Source organism: Gorilla gorilla, chromosome 4 (assembly GCF_029281585.2).
Source record: "Gorilla gorilla gorilla isolate KB3781 chromosome 4, NHGRI_mGorGor1-v2.1_pri, whole genome shotgun sequence".
Classification (NCBI taxonomy): domain Eukaryota; kingdom Metazoa; phylum Chordata; class Mammalia; order Primates; family Hominidae; genus Gorilla; species Gorilla gorilla.
The window spans coordinates 154,862,322-154,880,564 of record NC_073228.2 but is presented as its reverse complement, the minus strand read 5'-3'; the positions used below and the strand labels follow the sequence as shown (position 1 = coordinate 154,880,564).

Here is an 18,243-nt window from a genome sequence, read left to right as displayed (position 1 = left end):
GCCCCTTTTTTGTGGCAGGGGGGCCTCCCTCATGAAGACGCCACCCCTGATAGGGCTACATGGCCCTTGCAGTCTGCCTTGGCTGATCTCAGGGAGAATTGTGGGGTGGGGAGGTAGCCTTGGATTTTGCCATATGGCGAAAACCGCAATTACCTTTGCACCCACTGTAAAAAGTTTTTGTTGTTGTATTTGTTCTTTTCTCATCCTCCCCCCTTTACCCTGCCCCACCTTCTCCTCCTCACTTCCCACCCAGGCGGGGGCGGCCACCATTGAAGAAGCACCACACACAGTAGGCTCAGCTGCTGCAGAAAGGCTTTTACTGGGCAGACGGGGTGAGTCTCAAGCCAGTGGACCAGTGAGGGGTGAGGGCACGTCCTCCGAAGGAGCAGGGGTGGCATCCCTGCCCAGGGGCCTTAGCCTGAATGCACTAAGGGCTGGCCCCTCAGACAGGCTCAGGGGAGGTCCGCCCACAAGGGCTTTGGGCCCCTCCCTCATGAAGACGCCACCCCTGACATGGGGTACGTGGCCCTTGCTGTCACATCTGCCTTGGTTGATCTCAGGGAGGTTGATCTCTCTCAGGGAGAATTGTGGGGTGGGGATGTAGCCTTGGGAGGGCCCTTCAGGAAGTAGGAGTGGGGGGTTGGGGAGTGTGGTAGACCCAGAAACTTCTGGGGACGTCAGTCATAGTTACTAATATTTGGAGGCAGTGGGAAATGCTGGCCCCAAGGTTGAGGTATCGGTTAGAGCAGAACAATTGGACCTAGAGCTGGTTTTTCCTTTGGGTTTAGGTGTAAGTGAACTATTATCACGGAGTGGAGAACTGGAGAGAAAGGGTTGTCACTCTCCAGCACTACACAGCTGCAGGCACACAGATGGTACACATTCCCAGAAAGACACATAGGTAGACATGTGGCTGTATACCCATGCACACACACACACAGTCACGCATACCTGTAGGCATGTGTGTCAACACCCACATGCACCCACACCCACATGTCTGGCAGTACACAGAACTGTATGCATCCATTTGTGCCAGGCTGGGGCCTTGAGTGATAGGAAAGGGGTCTGTGATGGGTAGATAGTGTGGTTGGAGACACGGATTTCTTCCTGAACAAAGTCCCTCCCCTACATGGTGGACATGGGACGAGACGGCCTTCAGTTACTTCCTCTTGACACCCAGGGCTGCCTGCCGCCTCATGTAGGACAGGATGTCCATCTTGACGTTGCTGACCGTGGTCCGGTGGTGCCAGCGCATGATGGGTATACCATCTGGCCCCACCAGGAACTTCTCAAAGTTCCAGCGGATGTCGTGAACCTTCATGGGTTCCCAGAAGAGGCGGTCAGATGTACCCAGGAGCTCCGAGGTGGGAGGACAGGAGTTCTAGAGCAGGGATGAAAGGAGTGTCAACCTTGCTTGAGGCCCCCTGACCCTCTTCCTTCCCAGGCCTTGCTGGGGTGGGAGAATAGCCTGGCCCTGAGAGAAGAGCCCCAGTTTGGGAGTTAGAAGACTGCCAGCGCCAGCTGTGGCTCTAGAAGATTGTGAGACCCTTAGTATGTTCACTCTGGGTCCTTCTGGGCCTTTCTGTAAAATGGGCCAATGAGACCCTAGTCAGGGTCTGCAGAGCCCTCTAGTTGGAACAATAGTCAGGTGCCAAGAAATTCCCCAAGAGCCTAGGAGCAGGGGAGGTGGCATGGGCCCTGACGCTGTGGGCTGGAGCCAGGAGGGGCTGCAGCCCCAGCCAGCACAGGTGGCAGCTCACCTTTAGGAAAGTGTAGAATTTCTGCTCTTTCTCTCCATTGACATCCCCTTTCTCAAAGAGCTGGAAATTAGGGACAAAGCCTCCACCTGGTCGGACATACCTGTTGAGAAATGTTCTTAGGTGGGTCCCAAGGAGGTGGGCACAGGGCTCAGAAATGAGAGGAAGGGACAGAACAGGGGAGAGGGTGTTGGGGGTCTGGATTTATTCTGCAGTGGGCAGCAGGAGCCAGTGAATGTGCAGTGGGCATAGGCATAATGTGAGTCCACGGTCTTCCTTTCCAGCCTGGTCCCTTTTCAGTGTCCCTCAACCTTGGTGCCCCCTGCGGATGCACATCACAACCAGTTGTCCCTGTCCTTCTCCCTCTCTTGTCCCTTCCCTTCCCTCATTCCACTGGGGATCCTAGAAGAGGAGAGAGGTTCTTGGTGGCCGATAAATGTCCACCATGAATTGGGGTTGATAACAAGACATGGGCCATGTGAGAGGAGCTTTCTCAGGATGCTGAGTGAGCACTCACTTGAGGGTAGGAAGGATCTCTGAGTTCTCTCCTGGTTCCTGTTTTCCAAATTGGTTGCAGGGAAAGCCCAGAATGACCAGACCGAATGGTGCAAGCTCTTCCTGTAGTGCATTCAGTTCTGGGCCAAAGAGAAAGAGAAGACATGGGAGTATCCTGGCGAGGAGCCCTGTCTCATCCACACCACTCCCCCGGCTCACCCGCTGTGCCGCTGGAACTACTGAGGCCCGAGAAAGGGAGGGACTTGCGCAAGATCACCAGTGAGTTCACAGCAATGCTGGGACTCAGGTCCTATCCTCTTGACTCTAATCTGGATGGATTGGAGGTTTGGAGGACAAGAATAATACCCTTCCTCAAGTCAGCTGTCAGTCACCTGCCCATTGCCAAGGCCCTCCACCTGGGCCAGCTAGAGCACTCATTCAGGACCCTCAGGATTGAGTTTCCTGGAGCAAGAACTATCCATCCCTGGATACAAGGCAGAGAACTTCTTTGGGGTGAGGTTACAACCCTCCCATAATCTTTGGCAAATCAGGAACACAGATGAGGCCCTGGCCCAGCTCCCCAGTTTCCTCAGTGTCCCCTGGTCTCTTTTGCAGCAGCACCCAGCCCATCTCTTGCCCAAACACACTCTGCTCTGTTCCAAGGCTAGAGAGAGGCATCCCAGACAAAGCACTCACAGCCACTGGGCCACGTGACCGCCGTCCTTTCACTTCCGGGAATTCGCCTGTGATTGCCAGGCAGAGCATGGAGGGTCAAATTGCCCTTGCCTCCCTGACCCCCTGCCAGTAGACTGCTCAGCCCCAAAGCGTTTTCCCCTGGGTGCTGTCGCTTGCCTTTGGTTGCCTGTTCCCCTAGCCTCTGTATTCTACCCCAGCTAGGGAGAAAGGAGTAAGCATATCAGGAGATCATGAAACCTGGGCCAAATGCCCCATTCCACCGCTAATAGCTTTGTGACCCTGTTTAAGTTGTATCTTTGCTCTGAGTCTTGGTTTCCCATCTGTAAATTGAGAAGAGGGGAAGGCTAAACTAGATCATCTTCAAAGTTTATTTTAGAATGGGCATTAGAAGTGTAGCCTGCTCCTTCATCCCGCTACACCACGCGTACACTCTGGGGCCTCGAGGCAATTGCCTGCTTTCCAGAGAGCTGCCAAGAGAAGCACCAAAGCAGATGGGGCTGAGGGAAAATGAGATATTCTCAGCAAGATGGAGCTTCAGTTACCATCTCATGCTCCAGCCAAAGGGAGCTCTAAGCACAAACCTAATCTCTATCCCTCTGCCTTTAGGGTTGTTGAGGTGCCCAGAGATGAAGAAGGATAACTAGGAATCTCCTAGAACATGTCCAAAGGCAATCAGACCTCAGGCTTATATAATCATCTTCACAAAACCATGGAACACAGTGGAGCTGAGAAAAGGGGCTTGGACTCTCGTGATTGCCATCACCCTTTCCCCCATGACCAGAAAAGCTCCTGTGATTGAAATATGCCATACAGCCCCAAATAAAGCAGGGAGGAAGGGTGGGCTCTTACCAATGTACTGGCCCGTCAGGCCTCAGTAGCTGGCCACATTGACAAAGAGGACGTATTTGCCAGCATACTGCTTGAAGGGGATGTACTCCTCCCCATCAATGGTGAGGGCTCCGTACTCGTAAATGGTGCCACTTATGCCACCATGGCAGTCCATCTGGAACACAGGCCATAAAAGGAGCAGTTAGAGCTGGAAAGGAACTTGGACATCTCCGTTTTCAAAAGAATGAAAGATCCCAACAGAGAGTGACTTTCTCAAAATAATCACCGAGAATTGGAACTGTACTAGCACTGACGTCTCCTAATTCCTTAAGATAATGATTATGAAAGCACTTAATAAGTGCTTTTCGGGTACTTAATATTAAGTGCTTAAAAAGCACTTATTAATATTAAGCACCTAATAAGCACTTAATATTAAGCACTTATTAATATTAAGCACTTAATAAGTGAGTGCTATGGAACCCTGGAGAATGACTTATTTTGCTAATTACTTCCACATCACATGTCAATTTCAGAACATTTACTGGGCTCTCAGGGAGACTGCCCTAAAGCTGATGACTGGGTTTCTAGACGGGCTGATGGAGACTGGTTGGGTGGCTGTTGGAATAATCCAGGCAATTGAGGATGAGAACCTGAACTAGGCCAGTGTGAAGGAAAAACTGAACAGAAAGGAGGAAGAGGCAGTATGGACATGGTGGTTCAGAGGCTCCCAATCTGCAGGACAGGAAAGATGAAGCTGTTGTTACCAAATAGGGAAGCAGGACTGAGAGCCAGGCATGGGGGAAAGGGCTGTGGTGAGGTAGGGAAAAGCAACAGTACCTGCATGTGTTAATGTTCCGGGTCTGAGCAGGCTGGTGATGACCCTTATGCCTTCCTCCCTCCCCAGCTGCTGCTCACAGTCAGCCTCCAGGACAAGGAGGGACAGAGTGCAGTGGACTGTGGGCTGGGAGACCTGGGCTCCATGTCCCTCTGCCATTAACTCCCTGTGTGGTCTTGGACTGGCCCTTTCTTTTCTTCGGACCTGAGTTTCCTCATTTATAAAATGAGAACCTTGAACTGAACCAACTCTTCAACCAGGTCAACCACGATGGCTTGATAGGATCATGATCAGTGGGAGAGGGGGGATTGGGGTCACTGCTGGCTAGTAGGATGTGGCCTATGAGCCTACTCTGCCCGTGACACAGACAACAAAACTCTGAGACTACTCTTGAAAGGATGTCATTGCATCATTGACACAATTTGGCAGGTGGGCTGGTCGTGATGGGAAAGGAAAAACCTTGAAACCATTGTATAAGGTGGTCGTTAAGGTCCTTTGTGGCCCTGATATCCTTTGAGAGGTGGGCAGACAATAAACAAATGGAATGCAAAGTAGCATTATAGACCAGGAGAGGGCAGAGACAGGTGGCTGGAGTTAGAGAAGCAAATTCACTCCCTCTCTTCCCCTCAATTCTGGAGAACTTGCTGTTGAGGCAAGGTACCTGGGCCTGACCAGGTGAAGGGAGTGATATATGCTGGCAGGGCGTGGCCCCAGTAGAGTGCAGAAGAGCTGCCTCTGTCATGAAGCAGGTCTGCTGAGCTGGGCGAGGCTGCGCTTCCTCCGCCAGGCCGTTCCCTGGCAGCTGCAAGCTCTCTTCTTGGCTCTGGTGCAAACTTCCTGCTTTGCATGAGTCTAATATTCCACATCCTGTGACTTTTGGTGGGTGCTGGAGGCAGGCCCAAGACCTAAGATCAACATTCCTACTGCTCCTGGACCTCCTCGTTCCCAGCCAGGGCCAGTTCCGCCTTAAAATGCAGACAAACTGGGGCACAACAAATACACCCTAGACCGCCACAAAGATCTAGTGGCCAGAAAGCCAGGCATGTCTATAGCCTCTCCACTTTTTTAACTCTGCCATGATCCAAAAATGAACTCTGAGACATGGAGGAAAAAAAGATTACAGGTTGTCCTAATAATGGGAGCTTGTAAACAGAAGGACCAGCTTCTGGGCACAGTTTCAGCTTGGGGGTGTGGCAAGGAGAACCCTATTTCATTAGGTTCTATTTTTTGCTGGCTGCGTGGCCCTGAGCAAGTCACTTACACTGTCTGGGCATATGTCCAGGAAGATAAGCATGCTGCTGCCCAAAATGGTTATGGGAATCTGCTGGCAGAGCAAAACAGGCCTGGAGTCTCTTGGAATGAAATCTCATGTCAAGGGATAGTGGGGGTCAGAAGGTGGCCCGTGGGTGGAGAGGCACGGCTGTGCTCACCACTGATCACTGCAACTCAGTCCTCTATGAGCCCCCTTCCCTTCTCTGGGCACGTGGAATCCCAGAGCACCGCATCTGAAACAGTGGCCAGAGGAGATAAGGGGAGAGGCCATGAGGGTGCCTGAATCCTCCCACAGCCGGGCAAGAGAAGAGGGTTCCGATGGCTTGAGAGTTGGATGATGGGACTCAGCCAGGACTCTGGCTGGCTGGGGCTGCTGGTCTTGTGTCTTTCTCCTCTCCCGTCTTATCACTCCTATCAATATGATGCTGTGAGAAGTGGTCTGGGAGTCAGGAGACCTGAGTGCTGGGCTTTGCTGTGTCTCTGATGCCATGTGACCCCCTTTGCTGGGGCTCCAGCTCCTCCATTGTAAGATGGAGTCAGGTTCAGGGCTGTCTTAAGGGCCCTTTAACTCTGTCAGCCTGTGGTTCCATGATTCTCTCTGCCAGGTTTAGTCACCTAGAAACCAGCAGTTACTAGGATCCCGTGCACGTCAGCAGTTGTCACTCTTTCCGGCTTCTGCAGTCCTTTTGTAGAGACAAGGAGCGTGGGCAGCCTGAAGTTGGACTGGGGAGGTGACGCAGCAAGAAGAGGAGGACCTGGTCTCTTCCCTAGTGTATCCCTTTGAATTGGTAGGAGGAAAACACCTCTCTGGGGCTGAGTCACCTTTCGTCCATTCCATTCTCCACATGCCCCATAACCCTATCTCTTTACCCTGGGGTTGGGGGTAAAGTGAGTGGTTGGGTCCTAACCCAGAGCTAAGACATCTGAACTCTAAGAACTTGGGAGCAGAGATGGGCATGCCCAGGCTTTCATTAGCCAGCAAGTCCTGACTGGTTGTATGTGATATGATCACACCTCACCCTAAAACTTTTCTAGACCATCCCCATCCTATTCGCTCTGAGTCCATTTATCCTTCCCCAGAGTGCTGCAGAGAAGACACAGCTATGATGAGTTATTCATGGAGTCCACGTTCTCCCCACTAGCCTTCTTGAGGCGGGGCCCAATTGTATCTTGTTTGACCCTTCCAAAACTGAGAGGTTGGGACTGACTCCACGGTGCTGGCCTGTCTATGGCCCACCCCAAACCTCAGTGTTGAAAATCGATCCCATTCCTGACCTGGAAAATGCCTTCTGAGTTGGGGATTATGAACAGGGATGGATAAAAAGGAGGGGACTTGGACGAAGTGGCTTCACATCCATTTAGACTGACTCCAAGGAGAGGCTGATTAATCGGATTTAGGCTGAGGACCGAAAAGGGGTGAGTAACATGGAAGGAACCCTGTGCTTCCAATGGGCTTCCTGAGAAGTGGACAGAATTTTGGAAACAGAATCCTAGACTCATAAGATCTTAATTAAAGTGAAGACCCAGAGGATTTTAGAAACAAAAGCTCAGAGCTTGCAAAAATGTGAGTTATGCATGTTGGGAAGTTGGAGACAGAAATCGCTCTCTTTGAGTCTATCCCTACACCTGGCTTCTGCCTCCTTCCCCACCCACTCCCACTCCCTGGGTAGAGGAGAGGTCTACAGAGCCCACCCCAGTACATACTGTCAAAGGATATAAGCATGCTGGGTCATCCCACTCCTGGCCTCAGTATCCCCACTCCAGGTATGGGCCACACACCTGCTGGAAATAGACTGAGGCTCTAGAGAATTCTACCTCTTCTTCTGAATTAGCAGTCCCCAGCTTTCTCCAACTACCAGGTTTCCTCAGGCTAATGAGGACAGTGGGTCCTGGGTAGTGAGGCTGCCCCAGGGGAGGAAATTTCAGAGAACAGCTTGTGGATTTTTCAGCTTCTCCAAGCATCCCCTCTGAGGCCCTCAGCTTCATTGTGCCCCATGCACTCCCACCCGCAAACTCCCCCCTGCAGATGGAGAAACGGGGGTCCAGGAGCAGGTAAGGACTCAGGGTCCTGAGTGTTCTGCACTGTCACTCCAGAGCTCTTTCTAGCACAGATCTCTGCCTCTTCTACCAGTGCCCTGAATCCAAGTGGCCATTTCTACCTGCCTGTATCATTCTTGGGGTAGAAGAGCCCGCCACAGCAGTTCTTCAGGACCAGGACCACCCAGCTGCCTCTCTACTTTCTCCTTGTCTCTCTCCCTGGGAACTTGCACAGCCCACCCAGACGCTGGGCATTTTTTTCTGTGACGCCTTCCCTCTAAGGCCCTACTGAAGGGGAGCAGCTCAGGCACGGAGGTGACATAGATGTAGCAAGGCGACCCTCGAGGTGGCAGTGGGGAGAAAGTGCGAGCTCGGGGAGAGAGACCTTCCTCCCTTAGTCATTCTGCCCGCCTGAAGCACCAGGTCTCGGCTCTCCAACAGATGGAACTACGAGACGACGGTCGGGGGCGGGGTCCCGGCGGCGGAGGGGGCGGCAAAAGGGGTTCAGGAGGTCCCTCGCACCTCAGGATTGCCCATCTGGTGGGGAGCCTGGGAAAAGGGGTGCATTGCACTGAGCGCTGGACACCGAGGGGCTAGGTTTTTTCTCCCGGCCCCCGGCCCGGAGGCTCACTCACCTTCGACTTCTCTTGTCCCCGGCTCTGCGAGACGAAGCCGGCCAGGAGCAGGGAAAGCAGGCAGGACGCCTGCAGCAGCCGGGCCATGGCGGGGTGGGGGCACACTCGGGGTCGCCTGAGCCGCTGCCTGATCCCTGGCCACCGTCCGTCTGAGGTGTCCGGCGCTCCCAGCCACCTTTCAAGCCCTCGGGTGTGACCAATCCGCGGCCAAGCCGGGACCCTTGCAGCCAATCGCTAGGCGGCTGGGATTTCAGGGGCGGGCGCGACTTGCCCTCAGCTCCCACCTCCCCGTCCCGGGGCGACAGTGACATAAGCAAATCTGGACAGAGAGGTGGAAGTCAGGTCCCTGTGGACGTGGGAGGCGGTCCCTTCCTCTTTTGGCTCCAAAGTGCGAAAGGAGGCAGACACAGCGGTCTCCATTACAGCCAGGGCAAGGGGGCTAATAGCTCCCAAGAACTGATGGAAGTCTCCATTCTGGGAAGCATTTCTTATTCCTATCGAGGTTTTAAAAACACCTCGCGACGGTCCTCTGGAAATTGAGGGCTTCAAATTTCAGCAAGATCTGAAGTTAAACTTCCAGAAACATTTACTATATATCTATATATAGGTTTAGTGCTTAAGAAACAAAGGGTGGGTGTCCTGGGATTTTGAAAACCCCATTCTGGGTAGGGCATTGGGACTGTAGGGACAGAGAAGGTGGGGTGCCTTTCCTCCCCATCGTAAGGGTCACAGCTGACATGCCTGTAGAAAAAGGTTAGCAAGAGAAAAGCATAACGATTTATTTAATTAAAGTTTTCTGTGACATGAGAGTCTTCAGAAATGAAGACCCAAAGACTCAAGGAAAACTCTATTTTTAGGCTTAGATTCTATGAAGACCATAGAAATGCGCAGAAATGTGAGTGGAGAAAAAGGGAATGGTCTAATAGTAATAAACTGAGTGGGAAACCCAGCAAGGCTTGTCTGTTCGTATTCTTCTTGGCCTACCTGTGGCCAAACCACCTGGCTTAGAAGCAGAAAATAAATTTGCTGCCTGTGTAGTCTTTAACATGTTGCAGTTACTCTCTGGGCCTCAGTTTCCTCAGCTGTGTAATGATGGGATCTCCAGTGCCCTTCTGGCTCTGGCTAGATGACTTGTTTCTAAAGTAAGTGACAGACGGAGACCAGGAGTCCTTTGAGAATAGGGCCCATAATCACCACCTGGCACAGGGCCTAGCACACAACAGATGTAAAGTATTTGCTGACTTAATCATTCATTACATTAAAAAACAAAATCTCCATGGAACACTTACGATCAGACCAGGCAGTTCTAGGGCTGGGCTGTCTAGGTATGATCCCGTCCACAGATGGGGAATGTGATGGAATCAGTCTCAAATCTCTCTGACCACCAGAGTCAACTGGGAAGCCTTTAATACAGATTCCTGGACCCCACTTTGGAATCACTGCATTAGAATCTCTAGGGGCAGAAGCTGAAAATCTGTCTTCAGACATGTTCTAAGGTTATTGTGAGGCAGTTGGCCTGGCTGTAGCCTTGGTAGTGTGAGTCCTAGGATTAAGTGCCTTCTGGAACTTTCTTCTGACCAAGAAATGCCTTGAGAAACCATACCTTTACTATGATTAAAGGTATTAACATCCCCATGGGAATTTGGAAGATGTCTCTCAAGTTTTGCATTCTCTTTGAAGTCTTCCCACCTCAAACCACAGCCTGTTGAAGTGGAAGGAACCACAGAGGCCAGGAAGTCTTTAGCTGAGTTAAAGCCTGGGAGCATATGAACAATGGCTGACACACAGTGAGTGCTCAATACGTTTTATTCAACCACCTCATTTCCCTGAAGCCTAGAGATGAGGAGCAATTTATCCAAGTTCCCATAACCAACTGATGGCAGGGAGGGAACCAGAATCCAGGTCTCTAGACTCAGTGTCAGGCCCTCTCCATGTTGTTCTGTTGTCTTTTAAGGTTCGTATTTACCCTAAAATATAAACATCTGTGTGCACATCAGTTTGTCAGAAATCCATTGTTCATTAGTATCAGTAGGCATCTAGTGACCCTCAAAATAGGCACCTAGCAACATGTTAACACCATGAGAGATGCTAAAGAGTTGTCTAAAAGCCAAAGTCCCTGCTCTCAAAGGTGTTTCCAGCAGAGACCAGCAGCGTGAGGGAAGGGAAGGCATCTAGGGTCACACAAGTGCAGGCTGGCACCTGGCAGCAGGCATCTCTCTACATTTTGCACCCTCTGTGTCTCACTTGTCTCACCTTAATCCCAGCCCTGGTGGTCTGTTTCTTTAGGGGAGACAAGAAGGAGCCAGAGACCTGAGATGCTACCCCTGGATTGCTACGGAAAGTAATAAAGTTACTTTCCTTCTCTGATCTCAGTTGTCCACCTATTTAACAAGGATCTTTGACAGTCTCTCAGTGGTGGTGTCTGTGGCTCTTCATTCCTAAGGGTATAAGGAAAGCCTGAGCCATACAAAACAGGAGTACAAAACTGATGACATGGACAGTGGGGTGGGGAGGCTTGGGGAGCCTGCCCTGGCATTAAGAAGGGCCTTCATGCTGCAGTGAGCTTTCAAAGGAGGTCTAACCATTGGCACAAAGAGCATGACAGTGAAAACAATGAGAATGAAAACAATACTTCCCAATCTTTTCATCAGCAGCCTTTTAAATACATTTGGTTGACTTGCTTTCAAGGACCCTATGTTTTGAAATATATCGTTCTCCACCAGGCTGCTTCTGATTGCCCTCAGGTTAAAGTCTAAATTCCTTAGCACTTCAGAAAGTGCCCTCAAAATCCATCTGCTTCTTCATCTTTTGCCACACTCTCCATATTCTCTCTGCCTCCGCTACACTGGACATTTTTCCGTTCTTGCAGTCTGCCATTCTCCCTCACTTCCAGGTTTCATCTCTGCTGTTCCCTGTGCTTGGAACAGAGGTTGTCTCCCTTTAACTGGTACTATCCTACTCATTTTTCATGTCTCCACTAATGTCACGTCTTAAGACAGGAGTTTCGTGATGGTTCCCTTGTTTTCCTATAGTTCCTAGAGTATTTGACACTTTGTACATCGACCCTTTGTTGTACTTTATCATCATTTCTTGTTTGTCTGTTTTCTGCACTAAATTATAAGATCCAAAAAGGCACCAGCACCAGCACAGAGCTTAATACATAGTAGTTGCTTGATACATATCTATCAAATAAATTAATGTCAAGTAAAACAATATTTGGCATATAGAATAAGGAGAGCTTCAAGTCAGCAAGTTGTAACCACGTACAGCCCGCAAGACTGGTCTGATTTCATCTTCTAGGAAGATTCAAGACGTGCGGGTTATGATGAGTAGGCTTGTCAGAGGAGAGTAGATGATTTGCATTGGCCAAAATGGGAAGGGAGGGATGGAAAGAGAAGCTGTAGAAGAATCATAAGCTAGTTTTGCTTCCAGTCTGAGAACACGTCTTCCGCATTCCAGACAAGTGAGCACTCGGAACCTCTTCATCCTATTTGTTAGAGACCTCTATAGGGAGCTCACTACTTACCTACTTGGTAGGTGAACAGAGACCGAAGATGACTTAAAAGGAGGTTTTACAAAAAGTGCTGATGCACTGTATCTTCAAGGAAGATAGAACACAAGTTAATAAACTCAAAGGATTGTAAAAAGTTAAAACAACGAAAGCCAGCCTTATTATTGGTTAGTAAACATTTCAGGTTCTGAACTCAAAGATGGGATCAGCCACTCTAACTGATGAGCCTAGGTGGAAGCAGAAGTGAGGCCCAGCCTGCGTCACTTCAGTGCCAACTTCAAACAGTAGCCCTTGTTTTGCAATCAAGAGAAACTGCAGAACTGAGCTGGGGCCCTGGAGCTGCCAATTTCCTAAATAATTGGCAAATTTGATTTCAGGGCCAGCCAGAAGACAGGGAGTTCATCAAGAGGAGAGGTGGGTGGCTGTAGTTTTTGCTTGTGAAACTAGTGCCTTCCAAACTCTGGGCTGCAGTTTTCTCATTTATGGAACGAGGTGTTAGACAAGTTGATCTCCATGGGCCAAGCTTTAGCATAAAGAGAGTAGCAGCCAGCATTCACTCAATATCCTATCTATACCAGGTGCTGCCTTAGATTAATTAATCTCCGCAACCTCATGAGGTAGCCAACATTATTATCCCCATTTTGTAAATGAAGAAACTAATACATAGAGAGGTTAAGCAACTTTGCTTAAGGTTATGCAGTTGGTAAGTCACAGAACCAGGATTCTGACCCACACATACTATTCTGCTGTGAGCAGATCTCTGTAAACCTACCCCACCCCCGCGCCAGCCAGTCAGAGGAGGCTGAGAAGCTGAAGAAAGAAGCTGACATACCCAGTTTCTCAGAAAGAAACATTTATTAGGGACTTACAAACAGAAGCCACAGAAGTCTTAGGTGGCTGTGAAGTGAGATAGTGGATCCCCAAGCTATTACCCCTCCTCAGCCCAGGGCTTATATAGCATAGGGAAGGGGCGATTTCCCTATTGGAGGGATGTGTAGGCCAACTGAAGTGTGAGAATATTAAGGTTGTTTTCACCTAAGGGGAATATTTATGTTAAGGACATGCTCTTACACAAGGAAGAGTAGATAAACTGAAAATCTTAGCGGCTTCCCTGGAACTGGAGTTAATCAGAAATCAACATGGTTGAATCAGCATCCTAGACAGAGTGTCTTTGGCTAAAGACACTCATATACTGTCTCCAGAGCCCTTGCCATTAACCTCTAAGCCAATATAGCAGGCAGGCCATAGGCGTGTGTGGCTATTGCATGCTTGGAGTAGGGCTAGTACAAACTAATCTGTGCTGTGAGTATAAAACACACAGTGTTTTCTGAAGACTTAGTGTGATAAAAGAATATAAAATATCTTAATAATTTTAATAAAATTGCATATGGAAATATTTTAAATATATTTTTAATATAGTGGGTTAGCTGAGCATAATGGCTCACGCCTGTAATCCCAACGCTTTGGGAGGCTGAGGTAAGAGGATGGCTGGAGCCCAGGAGTTTGAGACCAGCCTGGGCAACATAGTGAGACCACATCTCTACAAAAATTTTAAAAATTAGCCGGGCAAATCACTGGAGCCCAGGAGATTGAGGCTGCAGTGAGTGGTGATTGTACCACTGCACTCCAGCCTGGGTGACAGAGTGAGACTCTGTCTCGAAAATAAAAATAAAAGAATAATAATATATTGGGTTAAAGAAAACATGTGCTTAAAATTAATTTTGCCTGTTTCTTCTTGGTTTTTAAAATATAGCCACTAGAAAATGTAAAATTACATGTGACTCACATTATACCTCTGTTGGATAGCACTGGTTTAAGCTGTATACTCTTAAGGGATTGGCACAGGATTATGATTGACTCTGTGAAATCTAGGCTTAACTCCTGTTGGGGGTCCCCAGATCACCCCTAGGTTCAGTGATTTGCTAGGAGGACTCACAGAACTCAGCATATAAGTACACTGACACTATGATTTATTACAGCACAAGGCTACAAAATCAGCAAAGGGAAAAGGTGCATGGGACAAAGTCTGGAGGAAAACAGCCACGAGATTCCCAGAATCATCCCCCAGCTGAATTAAGCACACAGGATGTGCTTCATTCCTTTGTCAATGAACTGTAACAGCATGTGTAAAATGTTGTTTACCAGGGAAGTTCACTGGAGACTCAATGCCAGGGTTTTTGTTAGGGGCTGGTCACATAGGCATCCTTGGCTAAGCACATACCAGAATTCTAAACTCCCAGAAGAAAATTAGGCAGTCAACAGAAACTGCATTGTTTGTCCAGTTTAGGCATAATGAGCTACTCTTATTAGTTTGGGGAATGGTGGAAATCCTTCTGAAATAGAAGTTCCCAAGAGCTGACCACAGGCCAAGTGTGGCGGTCTAAGGATCATGGTCTCGGGCCTGTACTACTAACAATTTGCTACAGATTTCCCAATTAAGCCTCAACAGGACCTGGCCTGGCAAATACTAGGTTTGTTGGGCTTACCTGAAATGGAGTTGTCTTAATCGGTTTGGGCTGCTATAATAAAATTCTATAAACTGGGTGGCATGTAAATAACAGATTTATTTCTTAACAGTTCTCAGGCTGGGAAGTCCAAGATCAAGGATTTGGGATCAGGTGAGGACCTGCTTCCTCATACATGGCTGTCTTCTCACTGTACCCTCACATGGTAGATGGGGTGAGGGACCTTTCTTGGGCCTTTTTTATAAGGGCATTTATTCCATTCATGAGTGCTCCATCCACCTTTATGACCTAATCACCTCCCAAGTTCCCACCTCCTAATAGCATCACTTGGGGGATTAAGATGTCAATATAGCCACGCGCAGTGTGGCTCACGCCTGTATTCCCAGCACTTTAGGAGGCCGAGGCAGGCGGATCATGAGGTCAGGAGTTCCAGACCAGCCTGACCAACATGGTGAAACCCCATCTCTACTAAAAATACAAAAATTAGCCAGGCATGGTGGTGTGCACCTGTAATCCCAGCTACTCAGGAGGCTGAGGCAGGAGAACTGCTTGAACCAGGGAGTTGGAGGTCGCAGTGAGCTGAGATCGTGCCACTGCACTCCAGCCTGGAAGACAGAGTGAGACTCTTAAAAAAAAAAAAAGTCAATATCGGAATATGCAGGAGGGGGAACACTCAGACCATAGCAGGAGTTAATGACTCCCTCTGCCTGCAAAGCCCACTTAGAGGGAGAGTTATAAAAAGAAGAATCCCTAGAGACTAGCTCATTCCACCCTCTTATGGGAGAGGCTAAGGCTTCAAGAGACTGAATGATTGGTCCAGGGTCCCATAGCAAATACAAGCACCTATGAGAATCACATTTATCTATGCTAGATATAGTTCCAAGCCTTCAGCCAAAATGTCCCTTCCCTCCTCTTGGATCTATATGCTTCTGGAACATAAAGCACATACCCTTTGCTCTATTTCTTGGTGGTAAGGTGCCCTACCTATGTCTCTGCTAGCCCCTCTCCACCTACTCTCCATGCTTTCTTTTTTTTTTTTTTTTTTTTTTTTTTGCGACGAAGTCTCGCACTGTCTCCCAGGCTGGAATGCAATGGCGTGATCTCAGCTCACCGCAACCTCCGCCTCCCAGGTTCAAGCGATTCTCCTGCCTCAGCCCTTTGAGTAGCTGGGATTACAGGCACCCACCACCATGCCCAGCTAATTTTTTGTATTTTTAGTAGAATTTAGTAGAATTTTTGTATTTCACCATGTTGGCCAGGCTGGTCTCGAACTCCTGACTTTGTGATTCCCCTGCCTCGGCCTCCCAAAGTGCTGGGATTACAAGGGTGAGCCACTGCGCCCGGCCACTCTCCATACTTTCTAGGTTATTGTTCAGCTGGGAGACTATACTGCTGTAGTAGCAATAACAATCTTCATAAACAGTCACTAAGCAGTAAGCAACCCACATCCTACTTCCCATGGGCTACCTACCAATGCACAAACCATTGAGGACTGGAGGGAACTAATGAGTTCTAGAGTAGAACTATCAGAGGGGCTGCCTCTCTTCGCCCAGCCTGACCACAGCTAACAAGTGGCCAGGTCATGTTCACATCATTCTTAGCCCTTTCCCAACTCAAAAGGTTCATGTCAAGGGGACTTGTGGGCTATACTTCAGAAAGTTCTGACTCCGGAGTTCTGACCCTGTCTCAGTATGTGCTATATAGACTAGTTCCTTCTCTCGAAGCTTTGGATTGTCCCCAAATGTGAAATAAGGAAATTAAAAGTCTAGGGTTTTTTCTGTCCCAGTCAATCTGCGGGTGGACAGTTTCTCATGAGTTGACCCCAGGCAGGGAGTCCTTGAGGACGAATGGGGTGGTACTCTGCACGGTCTGCCCAGGGACAATTGGGTTAGAGGGGGAAGGTGGATGATGGGCAAATCATGTGTCTACTTTTTTTGTAGCTGTGGCTATGGCTACTGTTTACCTCAGATGGTTATTCTGAGTTTGAAATGAGCTAGAACACTTAGTTCAGAGTCTGCAGATTACCACTCCTACCCCATCCCCTGCAAGAGGGAGGGGTTGGATCTGACATCTCTGGTCCCTAACTTTCTTTGGACATGCTTTGCCACCACCCGGCTGGGTAACTTCAGCTGAAGTAGGTTCACCTCTCTGAGGCATGACCTTCCCCAGCTGTTGAATGCGGGTCAATAATTTCTGCCCAGTCTGCCTGGTAAGCCTTGTAGGAGGCCTGATACAGTGTAGAGCTGAAAGCCACTAGAATGTGGACTCCAGAAAGGACTGAGGAATTGTTATATTCTTTTCCTTCCAATTTATCAATTTATTCTTTGTCTCCAAAGCCATGTCTTGTAGATGCCTTTGTCTCATGTTACTGAGTTTTTTTTTTTTTTTTTTTTTTGAGACGGAGTTTTGCTCTTGTCGCCCAGGCTGGAGTGCAGTGGTGCTATCTCAGCTCACTGCAACCTCCGCCTCCTGGGTTCAAGCGTTTCTTCTGCCTCAGCCTCCCGAGTAGCTGGAATTACAGGCACCTGCCACCACACCCAGCTAATTTTTTGTATTTTTAATAGAGACGGGGTTTCACCATGTTAGCCAGGCTGGTCTTGAACTCCTGACCTCAGGTGATCTGCCCACCTTGGCCTCCCAAAGTGCTGGGATTACAGGCGTGAGCCACTGTGCCCAGCCCATTACTGGGCTCTTAAATGTACTAAACTTAGTGTCAGTTAATTCAACAGGTGTTCCTTAAGCACCTACTCTGTGCTATGCATTGCAGCAACTGCTGAGGATTCAGGATTCAGAGTGAATAAGACAGGACTCCTGTCCTTGAGGCGCTTACAGTCTGGTGGGGGAAGGACAGCTAATTAACACGGCTGCACAGGTGACGGATGCTGTCATAAGGGAAGGTGGCTCAGACGGATTCCTAGTCCAGATCAGTGGCAGCAGGGCCAGCTTCCAGTGGGAGTGGCGAGTAAGCTGGGAAGGAGCAGGAGGGGTTAGTTGGGTGAGAAAGAGGGAAAAAGAGGAAGAGGTAAGGGCAAAGAGAAAGAGTGATTGGGGCTGAGAGAACCACTGGATCAAAGGCTGGTTGGCGTCTTCCTGCCTTGATACTCCATGTCCTGTGTGGCTGGAATGGAAAGTTCAAGGTAAAAAGTGACAGGAGATGAGGCTGGAGAAGCAAACAAGGGCAGGTGGAGATGAGCTTTTCCAACCTTGGACTTTGTCTTGAGGACAATAGACAGAAGAAGCCCCCTACCCCATCACTTTGTTTCATTATTCTTTTATTGCTTTTTGTGATTTTAGACGATCTCATTCATTTTTAAAATCTACCTATTTATGGCCTGTCCCATTTTCCTCCCAATTAGAATGTAAGCAACATGAGGTCAGAGACCACATCTGTCTTATTTTCTCTGCTGTAACCTCAGCCCCTAGGAGAATACCAGGCAGGTAGAGAGTACTCAATAAATAGTTGAATAATGAAGAATGAATGAATGAATGAATGAATGAGGAAAAGGAAGGGACAGAAAAAGATTCTCAAGTGTCCCTTAAGCCTTGTCCTTTGTCTTCATTAGGAACAAGCCGCTCCCTCCCCAGCCCTGATAGGGGAGGGAAATGGCTTAGAAAATTTTGTCTCTTCCCTTTAGGAGGTGAAGTGCAGGTGAGGGTGGGAGATGGGCTGGGAAGAAGAGTCTGGAGAGCTGGCCCTGTAGCTGAATGCCTC

At 49.0% G+C, this 18,243-nt stretch overlaps 1 protein-coding gene across 1 annotated transcript; it reads right to left on the bottom strand.

Annotated features, from left to right (window-relative positions):
* Positions 1 to 295: 295 nt before the first annotated feature.
* GPX3 (glutathione peroxidase 3) lies at positions 296 to 8,832 on the bottom strand. Its single transcript, XM_004042839.5, has 5 exons — positions 8,556 to 8,832; positions 3,798 to 3,951; positions 2,275 to 2,392; positions 1,761 to 1,860; positions 296 to 1,381 (listed from the first exon to the last, which is right to left on the bottom strand). Exons 1-5 carry the CDS (start codon positions 8,640 to 8,642, stop codon positions 1,160 to 1,162), a joined length of 681 nt encoding a protein of 226 aa, XP_004042887.2. The 5' UTR covers positions 8,643 to 8,832; the 3' UTR covers positions 296 to 1,159.
* Between the last annotated feature and the right edge of the window lie 9,411 nt (positions 8,833 to 18,243).